The following is a 22805-nucleotide window of genomic DNA, read 5'->3' as shown; positions in this document are numbered from 1 at the left end:
ACCAGGAAATAATTTCTGATGAATATATTTGAAAAGCGTTGTAACCTCGGAACTTCATAAGCTGGACCTGTTGTAAACCGGGGACTGCCTGTATTAGCGCTGATACATAGCTAACAGAGGCGCCGATAACCGAAAATCAATGATTTTCGGCGCCAGTAAGTCCCAAAAATCGGTGATTTTCAGTTATCATCACACCGTCAGAATGGAACCTCCGCCAGTAACCAGGGACTGCCTGTAATAGAAAAGTACTTTGTGCAGTGCATTGAGCAATATGTATAGAACTACTGTTTTGTACTGCCAATTTGGTATCTCCATATTGAAAGTGTAAAGGATATTTCATCTAAATTTTGTGTTTGTGTGCTAGGCTCATTAGAAATATATTACAGCAATATTGTTGATTATTTGGTATGGCAAATGAACATTTATGAAATCTTGACACTGTCCAAAACATGAGGTATCTGAGCTTAGACTATCATGTAACATTGTTTGAAACGCTGGGTGTATATGAAGTGCACTTTATTTGTTAATACACACAATTTTTTATATTAATCATATTCTGTTTACCAAAACATGAATCAGAATATTGATACACAACAAGAAAGATGAACAAATAAACTGAGGACATTTACATGTAAATTCAATACAGTGGCTCCTCAATTTACGGATTTAATTAGTTCCAAATTCTAATATTTATATTGAAATGTTCGTATATTGATCCGAGTATTCCCATAAGGAATAATGGGAATTCAGTTAATTCATCCCACACTTAAGAATTTCCCCCATATCCACTCTGTGTACCCAATTTATTACAATTATTTTAAGCTCAAGCACAATATATAGCTTAATGATAACCATATTCAATAAAATGAATAAAAGAATAAAGCATTTCACAATAAAATTTAACATAAAAGATTAACAAAATCATATGTCACCGTGGTGATGCACAGCTGACTTGAGGTAGAGGGAGGGAGCATTTGTACTGTTGAGAGAAGGAGCAGAAACAGTAAAAACATGACTGTATGTACATAAAAGGAGTAACAGTTCACATCAAAAAAACAAAATAAAAGAATTTCACAATAAATTTAACATACTGAAACAATATAAAAACAATCAAATGCAGTACATTAACAATAAAAAATTGAGTGTCTTACCTTGATCGAGTGTTCGGAACTGTGCTGAGTGAGACAGTAGAGAGGAGAGGGAGGGGATAGGGGTGGGAGACGGGGTCTACTTCCCAGCTGGCACCACTGGGACCAGGCTTGGATGATTTTTTTTCTTTCACTATATTTCGCCCATTTACTTTCACTTACACTCAATTCGCCTGAATCACTTCTCTTTGTTATAGTAAAATACCTATCGAGTAACACTTGTTTTTTATGATTTTTTAGCACTCTGTAAAAGTAACTTATCCCTACTCTAACCAACGTCCCAGTTGTTTTATAGTCTTCCTACTACTTCCTTCTGTCCACACAAGAGTTTAGAGGTCTGGTTAAACAAATCATTTATAACTAATTAACCTACATCCACATGGCCCTCCCCCTATCATCCAGGCCCAAGGGGATCCCATCTCTCCTCCCACAACCCCAGCTGGCCATGTGCCAGATTCCAGCAAACAGCTCAGTTTTTCAAAAATTTTACTTTGTATAACAAAAATACAAATAATGAATCATTCACGTGCAGAGGAACCACTGTATTTCACTGAGTAAAAATGACAGTATATATTTTATGTTTTCATCAATACTGTAGTGAAAATCATTAAATTGTCATGTACTGTAAATGTCCTCAGTTTATTTGTTGATTACATGTAAATTTTACAGTAAGTTCTCGGGTTACGTCGTACTAGACCTACATTATTTCATGGTTACGTCCTAAAAGAGTTAAGAGGTCTGGTTAAACAAATCGTTTATAACTAACTAACCTCACCATCTTCCATTAATATTCTCTCTCTCTCTCTCTCTCTCTCTCTCTCTCTCTCTCTCTCTCTCTCTCTCTCTCTCTCTCTCTCTCTCTGTATGCATAGCCTTTACTGAAAAAACAAAGCAAAATATCAATAAAATGTTATTTCAATTAAGAATACATTTATACTGCATTATATTGATCTAATCACCGTAAAAATATTTAAAATCCGAATTTCATAAATAGGCAGCACAAAACCACCATTAGCAAGTTCTCCGGCAGCACAAAACCACCATTAGCAAGTTCTCCGACGACAGAATCTCAGTTCTCTCTCTCTCGCTCTCTCTCTACCATATATCAGTGCTATACTGTACATATCCTGTAATGAAATATATATCATTAATAAAAATAGAAACTAACCAAACCTAGGAAATTCACTACGAGGTTGAGTGTGTGCTTATGTAGGTATGTGTTGCCATATTTTTTGCCTTGTCTGATTTACTTTACCATATTTCATTACAATTTTAGTATTTACTTGACCATATTTCACTACAAGTTTAGTTGACTGTGATTATCATACATATTATAACAGTACACGAGAATATTTTATCACTGTTGATGATTCATCTCTAATTACCTGAAAAATATTTAAAATCCAAATTTTATACGTAGGCAGCACAAAACCAACATTTTCTCCTCCCTGCTATAGTTTAAGCACGCCCATCAAGTCTTGTCCCCAGCTAGTTACTGTGCTTAGACTGAAAGTTTTTCTAGCCTAACCCATCCAAAAATGCTACAGTTATGCAATCCACCCACCTGTTCACATTGTTCTTCTCTTATTGTATAATCCAGCTTACGACTTCAAAAACCACAAATCAAACTTACAGCCCAAAATTAACAACCTAACCGTCAGAGAGCTCTCTCTTCCATACCACACTCTATTCAACACTCCCTCCTGCATTTGTTTACATTTTGCTCCGTCCTGCCATTTTCATCCTATGACCTCTATTAACTTATCTTCTATTACCTCACTTTCTTCTTCTATTACCTCACTTTCCCCTTTCATCTCCCAGTGTTTCCTCTGCCAAATCTCTTTCTATAGTCTCTTCTATATCTGCATTCCTTCTCCAGTCCATTATCATCTTTCCTTCCTGCCCATCTATATTCCCTTCCTTTGATGCAAGGGATTCACCTTTCACAGTGTATGTTTTGTCTATTTTAGTTATCTTTTCTTTTTCTGGTGATACCTTTGAATCCTAGCAACTTGTATTCTAGCTACTGTACTTCTCTTAGAGAATCCCTATGTTTAACCACTACTGATTTATCAGATACTCCCACTATCTGGGCAGCTCCTCTCCATTCATTTTCATTTTCTCTCTTATAGAATACCTTGTCTCCCACTACTGCTTCTTCAAATTTGTGTTCTCTGACATTTTTATTTAAAGTAATTCTTATTTTATTACAAGACTCATTTTTGATAAACACTTCTCTGGCCTTATGCATTGCATTCAGTGTATCCCTTACTATGCTGTCTTCCATACCTTTCTCTCTGCGTACAGGACTTGAACTTTCTTCTCCCATTAAATTTGGCAAAGAAGGGTTTTTCCCCAAATACTAATTGGTTAGGGGAGAAACTACCATTATTTATTAACCCTTTAACGCCGAAGCCCTATTTACAAAAAAATCTCCCGTATGCCGGCGGCGTTCGGTGAGTTAGCGCCGAAGTGGAAAAAGTTTTTTCAAAAAATCACAGCACGCTTAGTTTTTAAGATTAAGAGTTCATTTTTAGCTCATTTTTTTGTCATTGCCTGAAGTTTAGTATGCAACCATTAGAAATGAAAAAAATATCATTATCATATATAAATATTGGAATATATGACAGCAAAAAAAAAAAACTCGTATATAATTGTATACAAATCGCTGTAAGCAAAAACGGTTAAAGCTAATGAGTTAATTTTTTTAGTTGTATTGTACACTAAATTGCGATGATTTTGGTATATAACAAAATTTAAAACGATCAAAGCAACACAGAGAAAATATTATCACAAAATGATGCATGAATTTAACGCCATGGACGTAAAAAATGTTTTTTAAAAATTCACCATAAATCGAAATATTGTGCTAGAGACTTCGCATTTGTTGAAAAATGAAGCTAATTGATTGAATATTACTAGACTGTAAGTGTTTTATCTTACAATTGCAGTTTTCGACCATTTCAGTCGAGTTAAAATTGACCGAAAGTCGAATTTTTTCTATTTATCGTGATTTATATGGAAATATTTCAAAACTGATAAAAGCTACAACCATGAGTTATTTTTTGTTGTATTATACATGAAATTGCACACATTTTCATATATAAAACTTTATGTAACGACTAATTTAAAGCGGTGCAAATATTACGACAACAAGACGAAAGAATTTCTGAGATGTTCGGCCGAGTTACCGTGCAGACGTAAGGAAAAAGTTTTTTTAAAAAATTCGCCATAAATCGAAATATTGTGCTAGAGACTTCCAATTTATTGCAAAATGAAGTTAAACGATTGAATATTACTAGAATGTAAGAGTTTTAGCTTACAATTGCGTTTTTTGACCATTTCGGTCTGGAGTTAAAGTTGACCGAAGGTTGAAATTTTGGCAGTCATCGTGATTTATGTGAAAATATTTCAAAACTGATAAAAGCTACAACCATGAGCTATTTTCGGTTGTATTCTACATGAAATTGTGCACATTTTCATATATAAAAGTTTATGTAACGACTAATGTAAAACGATGCAAACAGTACGACAACATGACGAAAGAATTTCTGAGATGTTCGCCGAGTTACCACTTTCATGAGCGTAAGGAAAAAAAATTTTTTTCAGAAATTCACCATAAATCGAAATATTGTGCTAGAGACTTCCAGTTTGTTGCAAAATGAAGGTACATGATTGAATATTACTAGAATGTAATAGTTTTAGCTTATAATTGCGTTTTTTTTACCATTTCAGTCGAGTTAAAGTTGACCGAAGCTTGAAATTTTGGCAGTTATCGTGATTTGTATGAAAATATTTCAAAACTGATAAAAGCTACAACCATGAGTTATTTTCTGTTGTATTCTACATGAAATTGCGCACATTTGCATATATAAAACTTTATGTAACGACTAATATAAAACAGTGCAAACATTACGACAACGTGTGAAAGAATTTCTGGCGCGGACGTAAGAAAAAGTTTTTTCAAAAATTCACCATAAATCGAAATATTGTGCTAGAGACTTCCAGTTGGTTGCAAAATGAAGGTAAATCATTGAATATTACTAGATCATAAGAGTTTTAGCTTAAAATTGCATTTTTTTACCATTTCAGTTGAGTCAAAGTTGACCGAAGGTTGAAATTTTGGCAGTTATCGTGGTTTATATGAAAATATTTCCAAACTGATAAAAGCTACAACCATGGGTTGTATTTTGCTGTATTGTACATGAAATTGCGCACATTTTCATATATAAAACTTCATGTAACGGCTAATATTGAACAGTGCAAAAATTACGACAAAATGACGAAAGAATTTATGAAATTTTCGGCTGAGTTACCGCTTCGTGCGTAAGAAAAAGTTTTTTCAAAAATTCACCATAAATCGAAATATTGTGCTAGAGACTTCCAATTTGTTGCAAAATGAAGGTACATGATTGAATATTACTAGAATGTAAGAGTTTTAACTTACAATTGCGTTTTTTCGACCATTTGGTCGAGTCAAAGTTGACCGAAGGTTGAAATTTTTTGTAGTCGGCGACGGTACGCCCACTCGGCACCCAACAGACAATTTTAGTCGACGTATGATACGTCCAGTAGGCGTTTAAGGGTTAAGCAATTCCTAGCACTCACTACCCATCTTTATGCTATGGACCAGTCCACTTCCCCATCGTCTTTCATCTTTCTTAAGCTTTCTTTGATTATTGCTCCATGGAGATTAAGATGCTGTGGCCAATACTTTAATATTCCATCTTTCTGCCATCCTCCTTACTTTTTCATTTTGAAATTCTCCCCCGTTATCTGATAATATTTTAAAAGGTGCTCCAAATATAGCAAACCATCAGTCAAAAGTGTCTTTATAATAGTTTCTGGTTTCCTGTCTTTTATCCAAAAAGCCTGACAATACCTCGTTGCCATATCTACCATTACCAAGAACTTTCTCTCTTCTATCGCTCCCACATCCATTGCTGCAACTACATTAAAAATTTTACTCCAAGAAAATCCCACTACTGGTTTAGGTGGGTTTCTTTTGCATCTTTTACATACCTCACAACTTGCGATTAAGTCTGTTAATAACTTTTTTATTTCCTCCTTTTCTTTCTCTCTCAAACCATCACTCCACTGTGCTTCTTCTGTTAGCTTCCATATTTTATCTCCACTTCCGTGACCAAACTAGATGTAACTTCATCATTGCACCTTTAATTTCCCTTAGACTCTTTCCCTTCCATCCCTCAAAATTTGTTTTCTTAAGTTGCCCTGTTTGTCTTCTCTTAACTTTACCTTCATTTTCCCTAATACTTCTATTTTAACACAATTCTCTCTTAAATTTATAGTCATACCCATTTTACTCATGGTTTTCTTACCTATTAACCATAGTACATCACCCTGCAAAATTTCTGTCTTCAAAGAAAACTTCTTGTTTTTCAATATCACTGGTCTTTCCATTACTCCTTTTGACTTGTATGATGACTCACCGAAATTAAATATTTTATTAGACACTTTCTTAGTATTATTCATTCTCCTCAACTCTTCCTGATTCAAACCCACGACAATGCGTGGTAGTCACAACTCCCCACAAACTGTTGACTTACATCCTTTGTCTAAAATTGCATCAACCTCTTCCCAAGATTCTTCCTCTATTTTACCAACTTCTCTTATATAAACTTTTCTTCTTCTTGTCCAGTGTCAGATTTCTTATTATTTTGAAAATTCTGAGGACAATCTCTAGCCCAGTGCCATTCCAATTTGCATATTGCACAGTGTTACTTTCCCTTCTCTATTTATAGGATTTCTCCCACTACCTCAATTCACTTTTCCCTGATATCTTGGTTTTTCCCTCCCTTTCCTAAAATTCGTATAACCTTCTGATCCCAACCATTCCCCCTCCTCTTTATTCCCTAATCCCTCAAATATTCTTTTCATTATCTGTGACACTGTTTTATATTCCGAATTTTCTTGACCACAAGCTGTTAATACCAGTTGTTTTTATTTCTGTGAGATTCACTTGTTCTAGTACATGAAAACCTTTTGCTTCCCCTTCAACCATGCTTTTCCCTATCACTCTACTACACTCTGACTTTGCCTTTTCATACCTAACTATAAAATCTCTCATCTTTTCATTAGATTCTCTTTCTATTTTAAAATAGTTTTTCATTTTACTTTAATTTTCCATTAACGTATCTTTTAGATACACTTCATCCAATTTGGATAGGATTATCTTTGAACCTTCTTTATCCTTAAGTTCATCTCTGTTCATTCCTTCTGTTACTTCTAAAGCTTTTCCTTATCTCTATCCCCGGATACTTCACTTCTCCACACACCACAAGCCAATCTTCAACTTGTCCTCTCCATCTTTTATAATCACCCTGTGTCCCGCTAAACCTCAGACAGTCTCTTCTCCATTTCATCTCCCTAAGTTTACCGTCATCTCCCTAAGTTTACCATCAGATCTGTCCTTTTTAACCAACCACGGTCTGCTACCACTTGAAAGTTTTTCTAGCCTAACCCTTCCAAAAATGCTACAATTATGCAATCCACCCACCTGTTCACGTTCTTCTTTTATTATATAATCCAGCTTACGACTACAAAAACCACAAAACAGACTTGCAACCCAAAATTAACAACCTAACCATCAGAGAGCTCTCTATACAGTGCCACACTCTATTGAACACTCCCTCCTGCATTTGTTTACATTTTGCTTCCTCTCGCCATTTTTGTCCTATGACGTCACTTCCTATGACGTCACATCAAGAACAGATATTTTTAAAAATGAATCCTTTGCTATAAAAACATCTTATAAAATTAAGCATGTACTTTTTATATATTTTGTAATGCCCATACCATTTCACTAATTCAGAAAATAAAAGTAAAATAATAATGATTAACTTCTAAAACTGACATACAGTGAACCCCCCGTATTCGCGGGGGATGCGTCCCACACCCCCCCGCGAATAGGTCAAATCTGCAGATGCGTAAAACTCATCTAAAAACATTTAGAACTGCCCATTTTGATAGCTTAAACCAAGAAAAACCTTGTAAAAATGCTTATACCTGAGTATTTTCATAGTTTTATCACAAAAAGTGCATTTATTCATGAAAAATATATGAAAATACAGTTATTAGTGAATATTTCTCAGTGAAAAATACCGTGAATGGGTGAAATTTCCGTGAATGATGGCTAGATATGTTCCACAGAGAAACCCATGAATGCGTGAGTCCGCGAACCATGAGAACGCGAATACGGGGTGTTTACTGTATAATCATAGACTATGATGTAAACACGTCAGTTCTCTCTCTCTCTCTCTCTCTCTCTCTCTCTCTCTCTCTCAATATATACAGTATATCCTTTAATGAAAAAACACAGCAAAATATCACTACAATGTTATTTCACTTACAGAATCCATTTTTATACAGTAATACCCCAAACTTGCGCGATTTGAGCTACGTGAATTCACAGATGTGAACTTTTCATTGGAACCTAACTAATTGTCATGCACAAGTTTTCCACAAACATGCGAACATTTGCAAATACTGAGAAACCCTGCAAAAATGTTTGTTTAATTTTTTATGTAATTTACAAGTTTTCAAGCTTTTATGTGTAAATTAAATAACATTAAATAATAAAAGTAATAATTTTGTGCTCTCTCTCTCTCTCTCTCTCTCTCTCTCTCTCTCTCTCTCTCTCTCTCTCTCTCTCTCTCTCTCTCTCTCTCTCTCTCTCTCTCTCTTACTGAGATGAGAGAATTTTTATGGTACATGTATATGTTATTTGTTTTGAATGATAAATAAATTTTTTTACCTAATAATAAGTACTAATTTTCAAATATTAATAACAATAATAATAGTAATAATAATATAACTGTAATTACAAAATTTGTATGTGATATGTATTTTAAACAAACCAATATCTTTCCCTCATTTTCTGTGAAGAAGCTCGAAGGCAATTTAAGATGACCAGAAGGGGGAGTGTTGCTGCTGATTAGCGGGTCAAAGCTAGCTAGCTCTCTCTCTCTCTCTCTCTCTCTCTCTCTCTCTCTCTCTCTCTCTCTCTCTCTCTGTTGTTTGTAGTTAGCGCAACCTACATATTACTGCTTCTCTGTATTTAAATTGAAATCATTTTACCTGTACCGTCTACAAACTGTAAATGCGCCATTCTAAAACAGAGACATAGAGCATTTCAGAACAAAGAGAAAGAGACAGAATAAACATAGAGCATTTCAGAACAAAGAGAGAGAGACAGAATAAAGAAGTTTTTAAAAATGAGGCTGAGAAGACTTCTAAAAATAGATTGGTGGAATGGGGGGAGAGAGAGAAATAGTATACTAATCTTCACACTCTTCTATATTTTTACGTCAACCATATATTTCTTTTTTTAAGGGTAATGTATTATGCTAACTTTTAAAAGAAATTACAGTAACTTTAGTTTCATTTAAAAGTTAGTTTAATACTTTGGGAGCATGATTAGGGTCATATTTAGTGTTCAAATTCCAGAAATAAGAATTTATCAGCATTTTTAGAGACTGTGCCAAACTTATGTGGAAATTCACCTTGCGCTAGGGGGTCTGGAACCTAACCTCACGTAAGTTCGGTGTGTGACTGTAATGTGCTTAAACTTCAATGGAAACATCTCTCTCTCTCTCTCTCTCTCTCTCTCTCTCTCTCTCTCTCTCTCTCTCTCTCTCTCTCTCTCTCTCTCTCTCTCTCTCTCTCTCTCTCTCTCTCTCTCTCTCTATATATATATATATATATATATATTATATATATATATATATATATATATATATATATATATATATATATATATATATATATATATATATATATATATATATATATATATATATATATGTATATATATATATCCTATCCTTTAATGAAAGAACACAGCAAAATATTAATAAAATGTTATTTCACATACAGAATCCATTTAAACTGTGCTCAGACTTTGATGCAAACACCTCAGCTCTCTCTCTCTCTCTCTCTCTCTCTCTCTCTCTCTCTCTCTCTCTCTCTCTCTCTCTCTCTCTCTCTCTCTCTCTCTCTCTCTGAACCCCCTTTGCAATGACCAGTATGCAAGCCAGTCACAGGGGTAAAGGTAAGGAATTGTTTCTTTTTATTTACTGTACAGTAGTGTAAATTATCACAGGAGTAAATGTAAGGATAATATTTACCCTTGTACTGTATGTGTGTGCTCAGGAACTGTTATCTTTTTCATGAATTTTTTATTTTTACTAATTCACTTCATTACGTATGCTTGAGTTCCGACTTGCGGACAAAATCGGGTTACGTCGTGGACATAAGAACGGATCTTGTACGGAAACCGAGGACTTACTATATTGTGCTTCCATAAGCAGTTATATGAATGCCTGTTTACACTGTTTCTCTCTTTTTATATCTCATAAACTAATGGATTTCAAATATCAGATGCCATATCAAATAGATAACAGTATTGTTGTAATTTATCTTTCGTAAGCCTGCACACACCCACGTGTTGATTTGGATGAAATGTTTATTGTTTTTGTGTGGGTATAGCAAAATGCATTACAAAACTGTAAATTCATTACAAAACTGTAGCTACTTGCTAGGTATAAAATCAGCATACTCACTCATATGCAGTGCATATGGTTCTTTTTTAATATTATCATTCATGCCTGTATTGTTGCGCTCATGACTGAATTTAACAGCTTACAAGACCCTCCTCCAAACTTAAAAAGAAATAGTGCTACATAACAAGAGAGAAGGGAGAATTAGGTAAATTTTAATATGATTGCTATACCAGCACAACCATGTCACCCATCAGGTACATATCAATTCTTTTTGAGTCTCTTTGCATTAGCATTAAGATGTCTAATTGTAGTAAAAAGTAAAAGTGTTGAATTATTGTACAAATTTAGCAGTGTTCTGAGGCTGATTTTAGGGGCTTATAGGGTATTAAGGTTGTTTTTTTAAAGGGTTTATTCCATTCAGATGGTGAATCTTGGAACAAATTAATAAGGTGAAGTATTGCAGTACTGTGCTATACTAGCTTGGCCATTTGGATCTGATGCTCGTCAAGGGGTAGGGATGCAGCTTTCTGAAGGTATTTACTTTCCCCAGATCGTATTTAGAAGATGAGTTGTTGGCTGAAGAGGTCAAGAACTGCTTCAAAATGCTTTTTAGGGACTGGGTCCTTTCTTTCCCACTAGAAACCTATACAGTCTGGGGAGTTGAAGTATCTAGTCCACTGAGAAGTCTAGTCATAGCTGGTAGAGTAGGTTAATGCTGATGAGCACTTGTGTCCACAATACCTGCAATATAACAAATGTTGGGTCACGGTCTATGTGTGACCATATGTCATTGTGGCAGGGTCTTACCTGGCAGCCCCGTACAAGTTTACTGTGGTATATTGAAATAATATGGCACACCTAAATAGTCTTCATATCGCTTTTTGAACAGTTAAAGGAATTTTAGCTAAACCGGGTGCAAAAGTATGCTGCCATCAGGCATAGGTGAGCTTGAAGGGATATCATCTGGTTTGTTTGCCCTTGTATCTGTTAACGTATATCACGCTTACCTTGTCATCGCAACTCTTTCCATAAAGTTGAAGAGATTTCATTCAGACTTAGTTCAAAGGTACGCCATCAGCCATAGATAAGCATGAAGGAAAATATTCTGTGTCTGTCTTAAACAATTAAAGGTATTTCAATCAAACTTGGTATATGAGGTTAAACATCCTACATAGATGTGCTTGAAGAAAGTTTTCTGTCTATCCATCCAATTGTCAGTATGTCTTTCATGCTTACATTTTATCACAGCTCTCCTTACCAGGCTGAAGGAATTTTAATGAAATTAAATACGAAGGTAGACCACCAGGCATAGATGTGCAAAAAGGAAGGATGTCCATTTGTCTGTCAATTTATACCCATCAGGTATATATCTTTAAATATGGTCATGACATTTGAACCAGAAGAGATGGAGACCTTACATTTGATATGCAGCTTCATTTATGAAGTACTTGCATATGATAGCTGTTTCAGAAAAAGCTAGCTATGTCAGCATGGGGTATTGCTCCTAGAGCTTGTAATATTTTCGTATGATGCCAGGGTTAATGGCTTTGCAATTTTGGCCTTGACCTTCATACCATGAATAGCTGCCATCTGGGACTTTCGTGTTTCAAAAAAAATTTTGTAGGAGGAAACTCTGTGAGATATGTATATACCTCTGCAGGAACTTTAATGGCACCATCTTCAACATTACACCAGTTTAAATGTTCATGCATTGTACTTAGTTGTGGGTTTGTAAGGTAACTTGTGTTGCTTTAGCAATACTCTCAGAGTTCTTGTTTTTCAGTAATCCAGCTATGTCTTTTCACGTAATCCAGGCCATTGTTCCATTTTTTTTATTACTCTTTCTCAGTACTTGCTTCATATTCTAATGTGTCCCCAAGGTAACAGGAATGTTCTGCTTGCCCAGCTCCTTCTCTCCCTGTTTTACTCTTACATGTTTTGGATATAAAAAAATCTGTACATGGACTCATTTTCAGTCATCAGCATCTGTTGTGACAGTCATTGATTACCTTCTGTACATTGTATTAAGTTTACCCCCACAACTAAGTTCTACCTTGGGAAGGTAACCTTGTCTATGTATTCAAGTTAAGCCAGTAGCGCCCACACGGGGGTGGCACTTGGACAAGTGCTCCCCCCCCAACTTTAGGTAAAAAAAATGAGAGAGAGAGAGAGAGAGAGAGAGAGAGAGAGAGAGAGAGAGAGAGAGAGAGAGAGAGAGAGAGAGAGACAGACTTTGTAGGAGACTAATAAACGAGACTTCCAAAAATGTTTTGAATCTGCCACAGAAATTTCAAGTACCTTAGATATTGAAGTTAAATGCCCAGAGTAGCTCAGTCAACGATATAGATCTAACCTCCCATACGGTAGTGCAGAGGAATATAATGAGTAATTTTTTTTTGCCATTTTTGGATTTTGTCATTAATCAGTTTCATGATAGATTTGCTAATTATCACAGTGTTGCTAGGTCATTGTGCTCACTGATGCCAAGTCATTTCAGTCGCACCACATTCCAGGACTTGGGTCCAGCACTGAATATGTATAAAAATTATATATTTGACCATATAACCAATGCTGTAAAATATAAAGTTGAGCACAAACTTTGGAGAGGAAGGTGGGATACAGTCGAAAAGACCTCAATCCCATTGTCAGTGTGCGAGACATTAGAAAGGTGGTCTGAAAATTATCCAGTAACTAGAAGGTTGTTACAAATATATGCATCTTTGCCTGTTTCTTCTGCATCTGCCAAGAGGAGCTTTTTTACCTTCAGTCTCGTAAAGAGTTATAGAAGAGCAACAATGGGACAAGATTGACTGAATGTTCTTGCCAAATTATATATTCACCGTGCCATATCAGAAAATCATCAGGAAATTTCTTCTATTGCCAATATATTTTCTAGAAAGGTCAAGAGACAACTTGACTTTTGTGTTGTAGTTAAATAGTTTGTCATTCACGATAATCTAAGATTAATCAAAGGCACTACAGGATTTATAAAATTTTGAAAGAAAGATCTAATTCATGTATCATTTTGGTATTTGGGTCATTCACTAGTAATTTTGGTATTTTTTATTGCAAAATTAATTTTGCTTCATTTGTAGTACTGTAATGTCTGAAAATAAAATAGTATTTAAATCTGCAGTTTGGTGGTACAACTTTCCTAGGTGGGACTGGGTCTTCATCAGTTTTGGGGGAGAGAGACTGGGTGATATGGAAAAGTGTCCACCCACCCCAATCAATTTTCTGTGGGCACTACCAAGTTAAGCTACTGCTAAAAAGCATAAGATCATTTTACATACAGTATTGTTGTCTAAAGGTTTGCAAAGATGCTGATGGTGTGGGAAGAAATGGTCTGTAATTCAGTAGTAGCCATGTAAGCCACCAAGTAACAATTTCACAATTTCGTACATTCTTTTAGAAAATTTATCATTGCAGATAAATATGCTATAAAGACTTGTCATTTCTAATATTGCACCATAACTGATTTCTGTTGTTTTTGTAATTTATCTGAAATAGGTGGTTAACCTGGGATGTAATGAAAGTACCACTTTAGTATTTGCTGTACGTGGTGGTTATACTCTGGAGCTCTGCTTAGCAAGATGGTGGTCAAGTCTTGTTGAAGGTCAAGTCGAAACCTCTGTAGATTTTCATAGTCTTCGTCCGTCTCAAGAAGAGGTATGATTTTATATGTTAAAAATCATAGTTCCTCATAAAATGTTGATACAGGATTTATGATTCAGTGAAAAATAACAGAAGTGTTTTTTGTTTCCTTCTTACTACTTTATTCACAGCTTTATGGCTTCTGATGTGGAACCTTTTGTGTTTATAGGCTAGCTTTGTAAGTTAGAAAGCTTATCTGGTTATAAAATTTACTGAGAAATGGTACATGATTTAAAGTTTTACAATTATTCTCAGGTAACATTATTGTGTAATGAAGGAATACAAAGGATTGATGTTAGAGCAGGATTGAGGCCTGAAGAAATAGCTCCACAGGCATGTCTGAAGCATCATACACAGGTACAATTTATTGGTTTTGAAGTTTTAAATTTTAAAAATTAATTATAAGGTGTTTAGTAGCATTGGTAAATGTACTTTAGTCTGTGATGTTTGATTTTGTGGGGAGGAAAGATATTTGTTCCAACACATATACAAACCCTCGGTCTTTACATAGGGGGATTTACTTTCAGCGTAAGCTTGATCCGGCCGTTTTAACTTAAAACAAGGTTGATATTGGTAGATGGCTATCAACGGAAGGGGAGGAATCCCCTTCATCCAGTTGGTACCCATTCACTTTACTTTTTGGCTGCATCTGGGACAGACGTGTATCTTCTGCTGCCTGCCATTCAACTTAATTCTTTATTATTCTTTTCATTTTTTAATATAAATTTTGTTTCGAGATATTTTGCCTATTTTGAATAATGCAACAAGTTCTATTCTGTTATATTTTGTTATTTTCGCTCTTTCTCGCTGCGTAGTTATTCTTCCACAGTTGTACTACGTAGTTGCTTTCAACTTGTTGTAGCCTATGAACCTTTCTCTTTAATTCCCTCTCTAACTTGGTTTTGCCTTTTTGATATAACACGAACTGTGCTTGGTCTTAGCCTTGGTGTTTTTTCTTTGCTGTTATATCTTTTTTCTAATATGCACCCAAGAAGAGAGGCCTGTCTCTCACCAGCCAACCATTTTATTTTTAGAAGTCTTCTCAGCCTCGTTTTGTCAAACATCTTTATTCTACATCTTTTTTCTGTTTGTTCTTAAGTGTTTTCTTTTTGAACAAGCAAAGTTTTTCTTTCAACTACACAGTTACTTGGAATGTTGTAATGTTTTAGTCTTCCATGTGATGTATAGATTGAGGAGACATCAAGATGGAGGAGGGTGCTCCTGCTACAGTGTGGTGGTTTCTTAACCATCGTACAAAACCTCTGCTTGCCTTCCAGCATGGATCCCCCTCTCTCTTGACACGAGGAAGAAGAGGAGGTTGATGTTGCAGGACCTTTAGATCAGAGTTTCAGGGGGGTAGGTCAGGCATTATTACACTCCCTCCCCTCTCATTCCTGTTTTGAAGGATGAGATGTCCCAGGAAGTTTTCCTTGATGAAGTTCCTTCACCTCCCTCGCTCTTTTCATAGTCATTTGGTGTATCACAGTTTCTCCATCTTCTTTCTTTCCCTTCTAGAGACATTGGATGGAAGAATACATTAGTTACTGGAGGAAGACAACTCACCATCAAAGCTGCAGCCAACAAGCCGCATTCAACCAGTTATTTTGGTTCAGGTGTGTGTGCTTCGTTGCTGTGTGTCATAGCTTTAAGAGCTAGCTACTTCACCCCCCCCACCAGCTTTCAAACCATGTCTTCCCCAGATGTACCTCCCCCACCATGCATCTGCCGTCAGTGCTGCTCATGCCCAGATTGTAGTCTTTCCCCATCCTTCTATTGTCCATCAGGACACGGATGAGCATTTCTTCAGTGCCAGAGTAGTTCTTAGTGTACTAGTACTTCTCTTCCGTGCATTTTCCTTCAAGAACAGTTCCTGGTTGCCATTTTGAGCGATGCTGCCACAGTCTTCTGGATGTCTAAGCTGAAGATACGCTCTTCAAGGAAGGAATAATTCGCGGCCATGCAATGTTGCACGACCTTGTTTTTTGCTTCACGCTGTGCGAGGAAGAAGAGAGGCCCGGGGTAGGCAGATGTAGCCTTGCCTTTACCACAATGTAGCACAGCCATGACTTTTTTGACATTACTGCAGTTGTTCCAGTCGCCTTTAGCCAAAGATTCGCTCTGCAAAGATGAAAATGCACGTCCATGCTCATGTTGAACATTGCATGTTTGTGCAGAGATTGCACTGCAGTGTCCTTTCTACAATTGTTGCACAACAAAGATGCAACTCTCTTTGGTTGTTTTCGTTGTTTTCTTCATTCCCTTGTCTATGGACATAGACTTTGATTTTCTTCTACTTAGCCTGAGTGAGTGTCAAGTAGTGGATGTTTCTTCATTCCTTCACATTTCCGCTCGGAAACGTTACTGCGGCAGGGCACATCCGGTGTGAAGGTTTCGTAGTAGGTGGATTGCTCTTCAGCAAACATTTCCTGTCACAGCGATTGCGTCCATGAGTTTGTAGAAGTCATGTCCGAGTCATGAACCGTGTTCATCCAAGGGGACTTCGACAGCAATATTCCTAGAGCCACCAGTGTCCATTTCCGGTAATGACCATGTCCAAATGAACTCGATTGTTCTCCCAGATCCTTACAGCCATCATCAAATGAGTGACATCCTTTCATGACCATGTTCATCCATGGGTACTTCAGCATTATACAGGTAGGATAGGAATTTTAGTTTATTTGTTCCTATTCAACTTTAGTTGTCCCTACACATACAAATCCTCGTTTTTTACACATGGGAAAGTAATCCCATACGTAAAGGTCTAATTGTTCCTACTCAGTCTTGTTATTAGAACCTCTTCCGGAGTCGGGATGATTCCAGTCTCGGTACCATGGGTTTCTTCAGATCCCTGTACGTTTCCGACTTCCTCAAGAGCAGGCAGTCAAAGTGTCTTCTCAGCTGGTGATTTTCATAGGACGAAGACGTAGGCCACAGCCATGAGAAGATGAACTGGTGACCCTGTGGGAGATGATGTCGTGTCTGAGGGACAGCTTCGGCTGACCTGGCCTGATTGACGTTGTTCCTGACATCATGTCTGAGGGGCAGCTTCAGCCGTCCTCTCCTAACTGAATCCGTTCCCAATGTATGAGGGATGATCCTGCGGCTGGGACCGCTTCCCTCATAGCAGCTTTTTTCATGGCCGCGTTATACAACCATCCTTCAGTACCTGTACAATGGTGTCTCCTCTTTCCGCAGATTGTCTGCGACCTTCATCTCCCCTCGATTCTTTGGTATTTGGATCGGCTCAAATGTATTCTGCTCCTCCCTCTGTGGTTCCCTTGTCCTTTCTTGATGACTCATTTGTATCATCAGCTGGAGTCTTTGAAATTTTTGTATCGAGTGCGATACTTGTAACTACTGATCCATTTTTGGGGGTACACAGGGAACCAAGAGTGTGCCAGGTAGAAGTGTCAGAACTAGGATCGGTCTTCTCCTTTTTTCAAATCACCCTCAGAATGATATGTTCTGGCCAATAACCATCACACAGCCAAGTTTTGCAATAGATTCGAGAGGTGCCAATTATGTCTCGGTCCCTTTTGATCACAGAAACATGGTAGGTGTTGCTTTTAACTCCTTCCCTTTCCTGAAAGGGAAGTAACTTTAAGAAGAAAGAATAAGATGATAAGACTGCTTTCCTCACCACTTGTGGCCTCTGGTGGGGAGTGCAGTTAGACTTAAGGACTATTTTACCGTGACTGGGTCCTGGGTAGTAGATGTCCTTCAGTAGGATATCAACTTCCCTTCGAGTTCCTACCACTTCCCATTAACCATCCGGTCCACAAGTTCGCTCCAGCTTGTCGAAGTTCTCCCCTTCAGGGAAGTTAAAGGTTATACTGTATGAATACGTTGTGGTAATTGTACAACCCGCTTCCCGATTTCTACAACTGTCCCTCTCTCATAGAGAAGGTGATGGGTAATTAGAAATCATAGATTTTTGATTTTCCAACCTGTTTCAACAGCCTTGGTTCAAGACAAAAATGACACGCTCCGTGCTTGCAGCTATAAAGGAGTCAGACTTTATTCCTTTGTTGGGTTAAGGGCCGAGTATTTCCAAATACTTACCTATCGATCCTGCTGCAAAGTTTCTCTGCTTCATTTCCTGGGAGACTGTACCACTTCAGAGCGGACAGCTCCATGCCTCACTCTGTTGTATGATTCTGACCTCTCCCAAAGTTTTTCATTTGACTCCACCTTGGCTTCAACTAGGACACCTTCGTTCAGGGTGCGTCTCCTGATGTTTAACCCTTAAGGGATGGGCTAAGTATACATGTATATCAAGCACACCCCCAGACTGGGCAAACTTTAAAGTTGGCCAGTTCAAGAAAAAAAACACATCAATGGAAAGAGGAAGATATGCAAATGCACATGGTATAAGAAAAAAAAATAAAATCTGTTCCCTGCCTTCCACAAGAAGTTGAAGGTGACTATTTACAACACTTTGTGGGGCCTCTTTTACAAGACATTCGTAAAAATATGTTAATTTTACCAAGTTATGCATGTTTTTTTGTAATAATTTATTTTATTTTATTTTGTAAAATTATAATTATAGCTCACACAGTATCATAACAGATAAGAACTAAAATCAGTAACAAATTCTGAGTATGTGTGTTGTATTTCTTTGCACTTTTCTTTGCAAAATTACTATTATAGCTTGCGTAATATCGTAAAAGATAAGAACTAAAACCCGGTTATATTTATGAGCAAATAAATAAACAGATGTCCTGGAGCTGCCGAGTGGCAGTACATCCTCCTCTGAAATCTCAAGGCATACTGATCGATATCTCTCCCATGCCAAGGTAATAAGTTGCCATAAGTCATTTATGGACCATCGAAGTGCTATGAACCTCTTTGCCAGTAAATTCATTCAAACAGTGTGGCGCGTTATATTGATACTCCTATGAGGAGTCCCATCCATCATCCAAAACCTGTTATAGATTCTCAAATGAGGATTCCCATCCATTAAGGGTTAAGAGTTGTCTCTAAGATAGACAGACTTCTTGGTTTTGGTCGCAGCCTGAGAGTTACATGCTCCAGAGAAGTCCGATCTCTCACCCAAGTAAGAATAGCATCTGCAAGGCTAACAGATACAGCAGCAAGGTTGTCCTTGTCTCAGCAGGGGCAACCAGCTCAGCAATTGCAAGCCCAGCCTGGTTACCAGTCACAGCCAGGCAGGCTGATTCGATGGGCAGTTTCTCCTCCTTCATTCAGTTCATGCAGATTGAAGGGGTTCTGGTCCTTGACGAGGTCTTCCCATTCCTTCCCTTCCTCTCTCAGAGAAGTGAGACAGGACAGCCTAATGGTTAGAAGACAAATATCTCCTTGGACTGTTGTTACACACTTCCCCTCTGGAGATACTTCATGCCTCAAGGCATCAACTGGAAGGCAGCCGCCTGCACTTCAAGAGGTTAGGTTGGGTACTTAACCTAACCTAGCCTAGCCTAACTAATTCTAGCCTAACCTTAACGAACCTGCACTTCAGTATCCTGGAACTTCGTGCCCCATGCATCAACCAGAAGGCAGTCACCAGCTCTTCAAGGGGCTAGGGTGGGTTAGGTTAGTTAGTTATAAATGATTTGTGTAACCAGACCTCTGAGGGTTAGGTTAACCCTTAAACGCCGACTGGACGTATCGTAAGTCGACTAAAATTGTCTGTTGGGTGACGAGTGGACGTACTGTACGTCGACTACAAAAAATTTCAACCTTCAGTCAAATTTGACTCAATCCAAAATGGTCGAAAAACGCAATTGTAAGCTAAAACTCTTACATTCTAGTAATATTCAGTCATTTACCTTCATTTTGCAACAATTTGGAAGTCTCTAGCACAATATTTCGATTTATGGTGAATTTAAAAATAAAATTTTTCCTTACGTCCGCGCGTGGTAACTCGACCGAAAATTTCAGACATTCTTTCATCATTTTGTCGTAATTTTTGCACCATTTTATGTTAGCCGTTACATAAAGTTTTATATATGAAAATGTGCGCAATTTCATGTAAAATACAACAAAAAACAACCCATGGTTATAGCTTTTATCAGTTTTGAAATATTTTCATATAAATCACGATAAGTGCCAAAATTTCAACCTTCACTCAACTTTGACTCGACCGAAATGGTCGAAAAACGCAATTGTAAGCGAAAACTCTTACATTCTAGTAATATTCAATCATTTACCTTAATTTTGCAACAAATTGAAAGTCTCTAGCACAATATTTCGATTTATGGTGAATTTTTTAAAAAACTTCTTCCTTACATACACGCTCCGTAACTCGGCCGAACATCTCAGAAATTTTTTCGTCACTTTGTTGTAATGTTTGCACCGTTTTATATTAGTCTTTACATAAAGTTTTATATATGGAAATGTGCGCAATTTCATGTAGAATACAATAAAAAATAACCAATGGTTGTAGCTTTTATCAGTTTTGAAATATTTTCATATAAATCACGATGTGCCAAAATTTCAACCTTCGGTCAACTTTGACTCAACCGAAATGGTCGAAAAACGCAATTGTAAGCTAAAACGCTTACATTCTAGTAATATTCAATCACTTACCTTCATTTTGCAACAAATTGGAAGTCTCTAGTACAATATTTCGATTTATGGTGAATTTTTAAAAAAAAACGTTTTCCTTACGTCCACGCGGTAACTCGGCCGAACATCTCAAAATTCTTTTGTCACTTTGTCGTAATGTTTGCACCATTTTATATTAGTTGTTACATAAAGTTTTATATATGAAAATGTGTGCAATTTCATGTAGAATACAAAAAAAATTAACTCATGGTTGTAGCTTTCATCAGTTTTGAAATATTTTCATATAAATCACGATAAATAGAAAAAATTAGACCTTCGGTCACCTTTAACTCAACCAAAATGGTCGAAAACTGCAATTGTAAGCTAAAACGCTTACATTCTAGTAATATTCAATCAATTACCTTCATTTTTCCACAAATTGGAAGTCTCTAGCACAATATTTCGATTTATGGTTAATTTTTGAAAAAACTTTTTTTATGTGCGTGCGTTACGAATTCATGCATCATTTTGTGATAATATTTTCTCTTTGTTGCTTTGATCGTTTTACAATTTGTTATATACCAAAATCATCACAATTTAGTGTACAATACAAGAAAAAAAAATAACTCATTAGCTTTAACTGTTTTGCTCACAGCGCAATTTGTATACAATTACTGTATATATAAAAAAAAAAATTTTTGCTGTCATATATTTCAATATTTATATATGATAATATTTTTTTTCATTTCTGATGGTTGCATACTAAACTTCAGGCAATGAGAAAAAAAGGAGCCAAAAGTGAACTCTTAATCTTAAAAACTAAGAGTGCTGTGATTTTTTGAAAAAAACTTTTTCAGCTTCGGCGCTAACTCCTGAACACCGCCGGCATACGGCAGACACTTTTGTAAATAGAGGCTCGGTGTTTAAGGGTCAGGTTGGGTACATAACTCAACCTAACCTAACCTGACCTAATCTGCACCTCAATAACCTGAATCTTCTTAGCTCTCCAAGCCTCAGGCTCCAAGGACAGTCTTTCCATGGTGTTGTTAAGGAACGGTACCACGGTAGTTCCTTAGTCAACCTGGGGTGCTAGTGTCCTCTCTCAATTGATGGTGAGGGTACATGGGTTTGCAGTAGTACACTCAGCACAGTGGTCGACCAGACACATTTCAGGGAAGATGGATGTCTGACAGACAAATTCGCCGACTAGGGTCGTTAGCGACAATTGGCCTTGACACCTCGACATTTTGCAGAATTGTTTGATCTAGGAAGACAGTCGGATTAGTCCTTCAGTATCGACATACTGAAGCTGTTACTGTTCAGCTGTCTTTACGGACTGTGGGCATAACAGTCATCGACCATACCAATTTGAAAACATTGGTTTTCGTCCAATCAGTGAAGATTAGCAACAATTGGGGCTAGTCAGTACAGTACTTGAATCATTGATCTCCTAGGAACTCCAGATGTTGTTGGCGTCTAGGAAACATCTTTCACATTCATGATTCAGTCGTTCTGACTGATTCTTTGGGTAATCGACAGTGCATGAGCATTCTTTTTCTAAGGACCCTAAAGGCTACCAATTGCCCAAAGGCCTTTTGCGTTACCACTTTGGACTTCACCTCCAAACTAAGTGCTCACAACTTGTTTCGGGTTCTGGCTTGGCCAAGAAATGGTGTCTATGAGCTAAATTTTTTTTGTACTTTATGTACGACCAAACGGACGTACTCCACAGCTGACATGGTGGACAACAATACATTTTGGGCGAGATTTGATAAGGTCAGGAATATTGGCCTGCCGATAGCATTGAGGAAGAACTTGTTGGACAGGTGCTAAGGACGGAATGTGGTCACAGCAGACCACATTCGCCTCCTTTTTACCTTCGGAACATTACCCATAGATCCTCGGATTCTTTCTTTGGGTTCTGTGGTGGCTGCTCAGCAATCATGTAGATCACCAAGCTCTTGGGGACAGGTAG

At 37.1% G+C, this 22805-nt stretch overlaps 1 protein-coding gene across 5 annotated transcripts in view; it reads left to right on the top strand.

The window, feature by feature from the left end:
* TppII (Tripeptidyl-peptidase II) overlaps positions 1-22805 on the top strand; it is a 362245-nt gene that overhangs the window by 185420 nt on the left and 154020 nt on the right. For all 5 annotated transcript variants that reach the window (XM_067100130.1, XM_067100128.1, XM_067100131.1 and 2 more), the window contains exons 16-17: positions 14180-14338; positions 14579-14680. In XM_067100130.1, the coding sequence (XP_066956231.1) occupies positions 14180-14338; positions 14579-14680 (261 nt within the window). The remainder of the gene's footprint in view (positions 1-14179; positions 14339-14578; positions 14681-22805) is intronic.

The sequence above is a fragment of the Macrobrachium rosenbergii genome, chromosome 56, assembly GCF_040412425.1.
Source record: "Macrobrachium rosenbergii isolate ZJJX-2024 chromosome 56, ASM4041242v1, whole genome shotgun sequence".
Lineage (NCBI taxonomy): Eukaryota > Metazoa > Arthropoda > Malacostraca > Decapoda > Palaemonidae > Macrobrachium > Macrobrachium rosenbergii.
The sequence above is the reverse complement of the archived record's forward strand: the minus strand, read 5'-3'. Positions and strand labels throughout refer to the sequence as shown.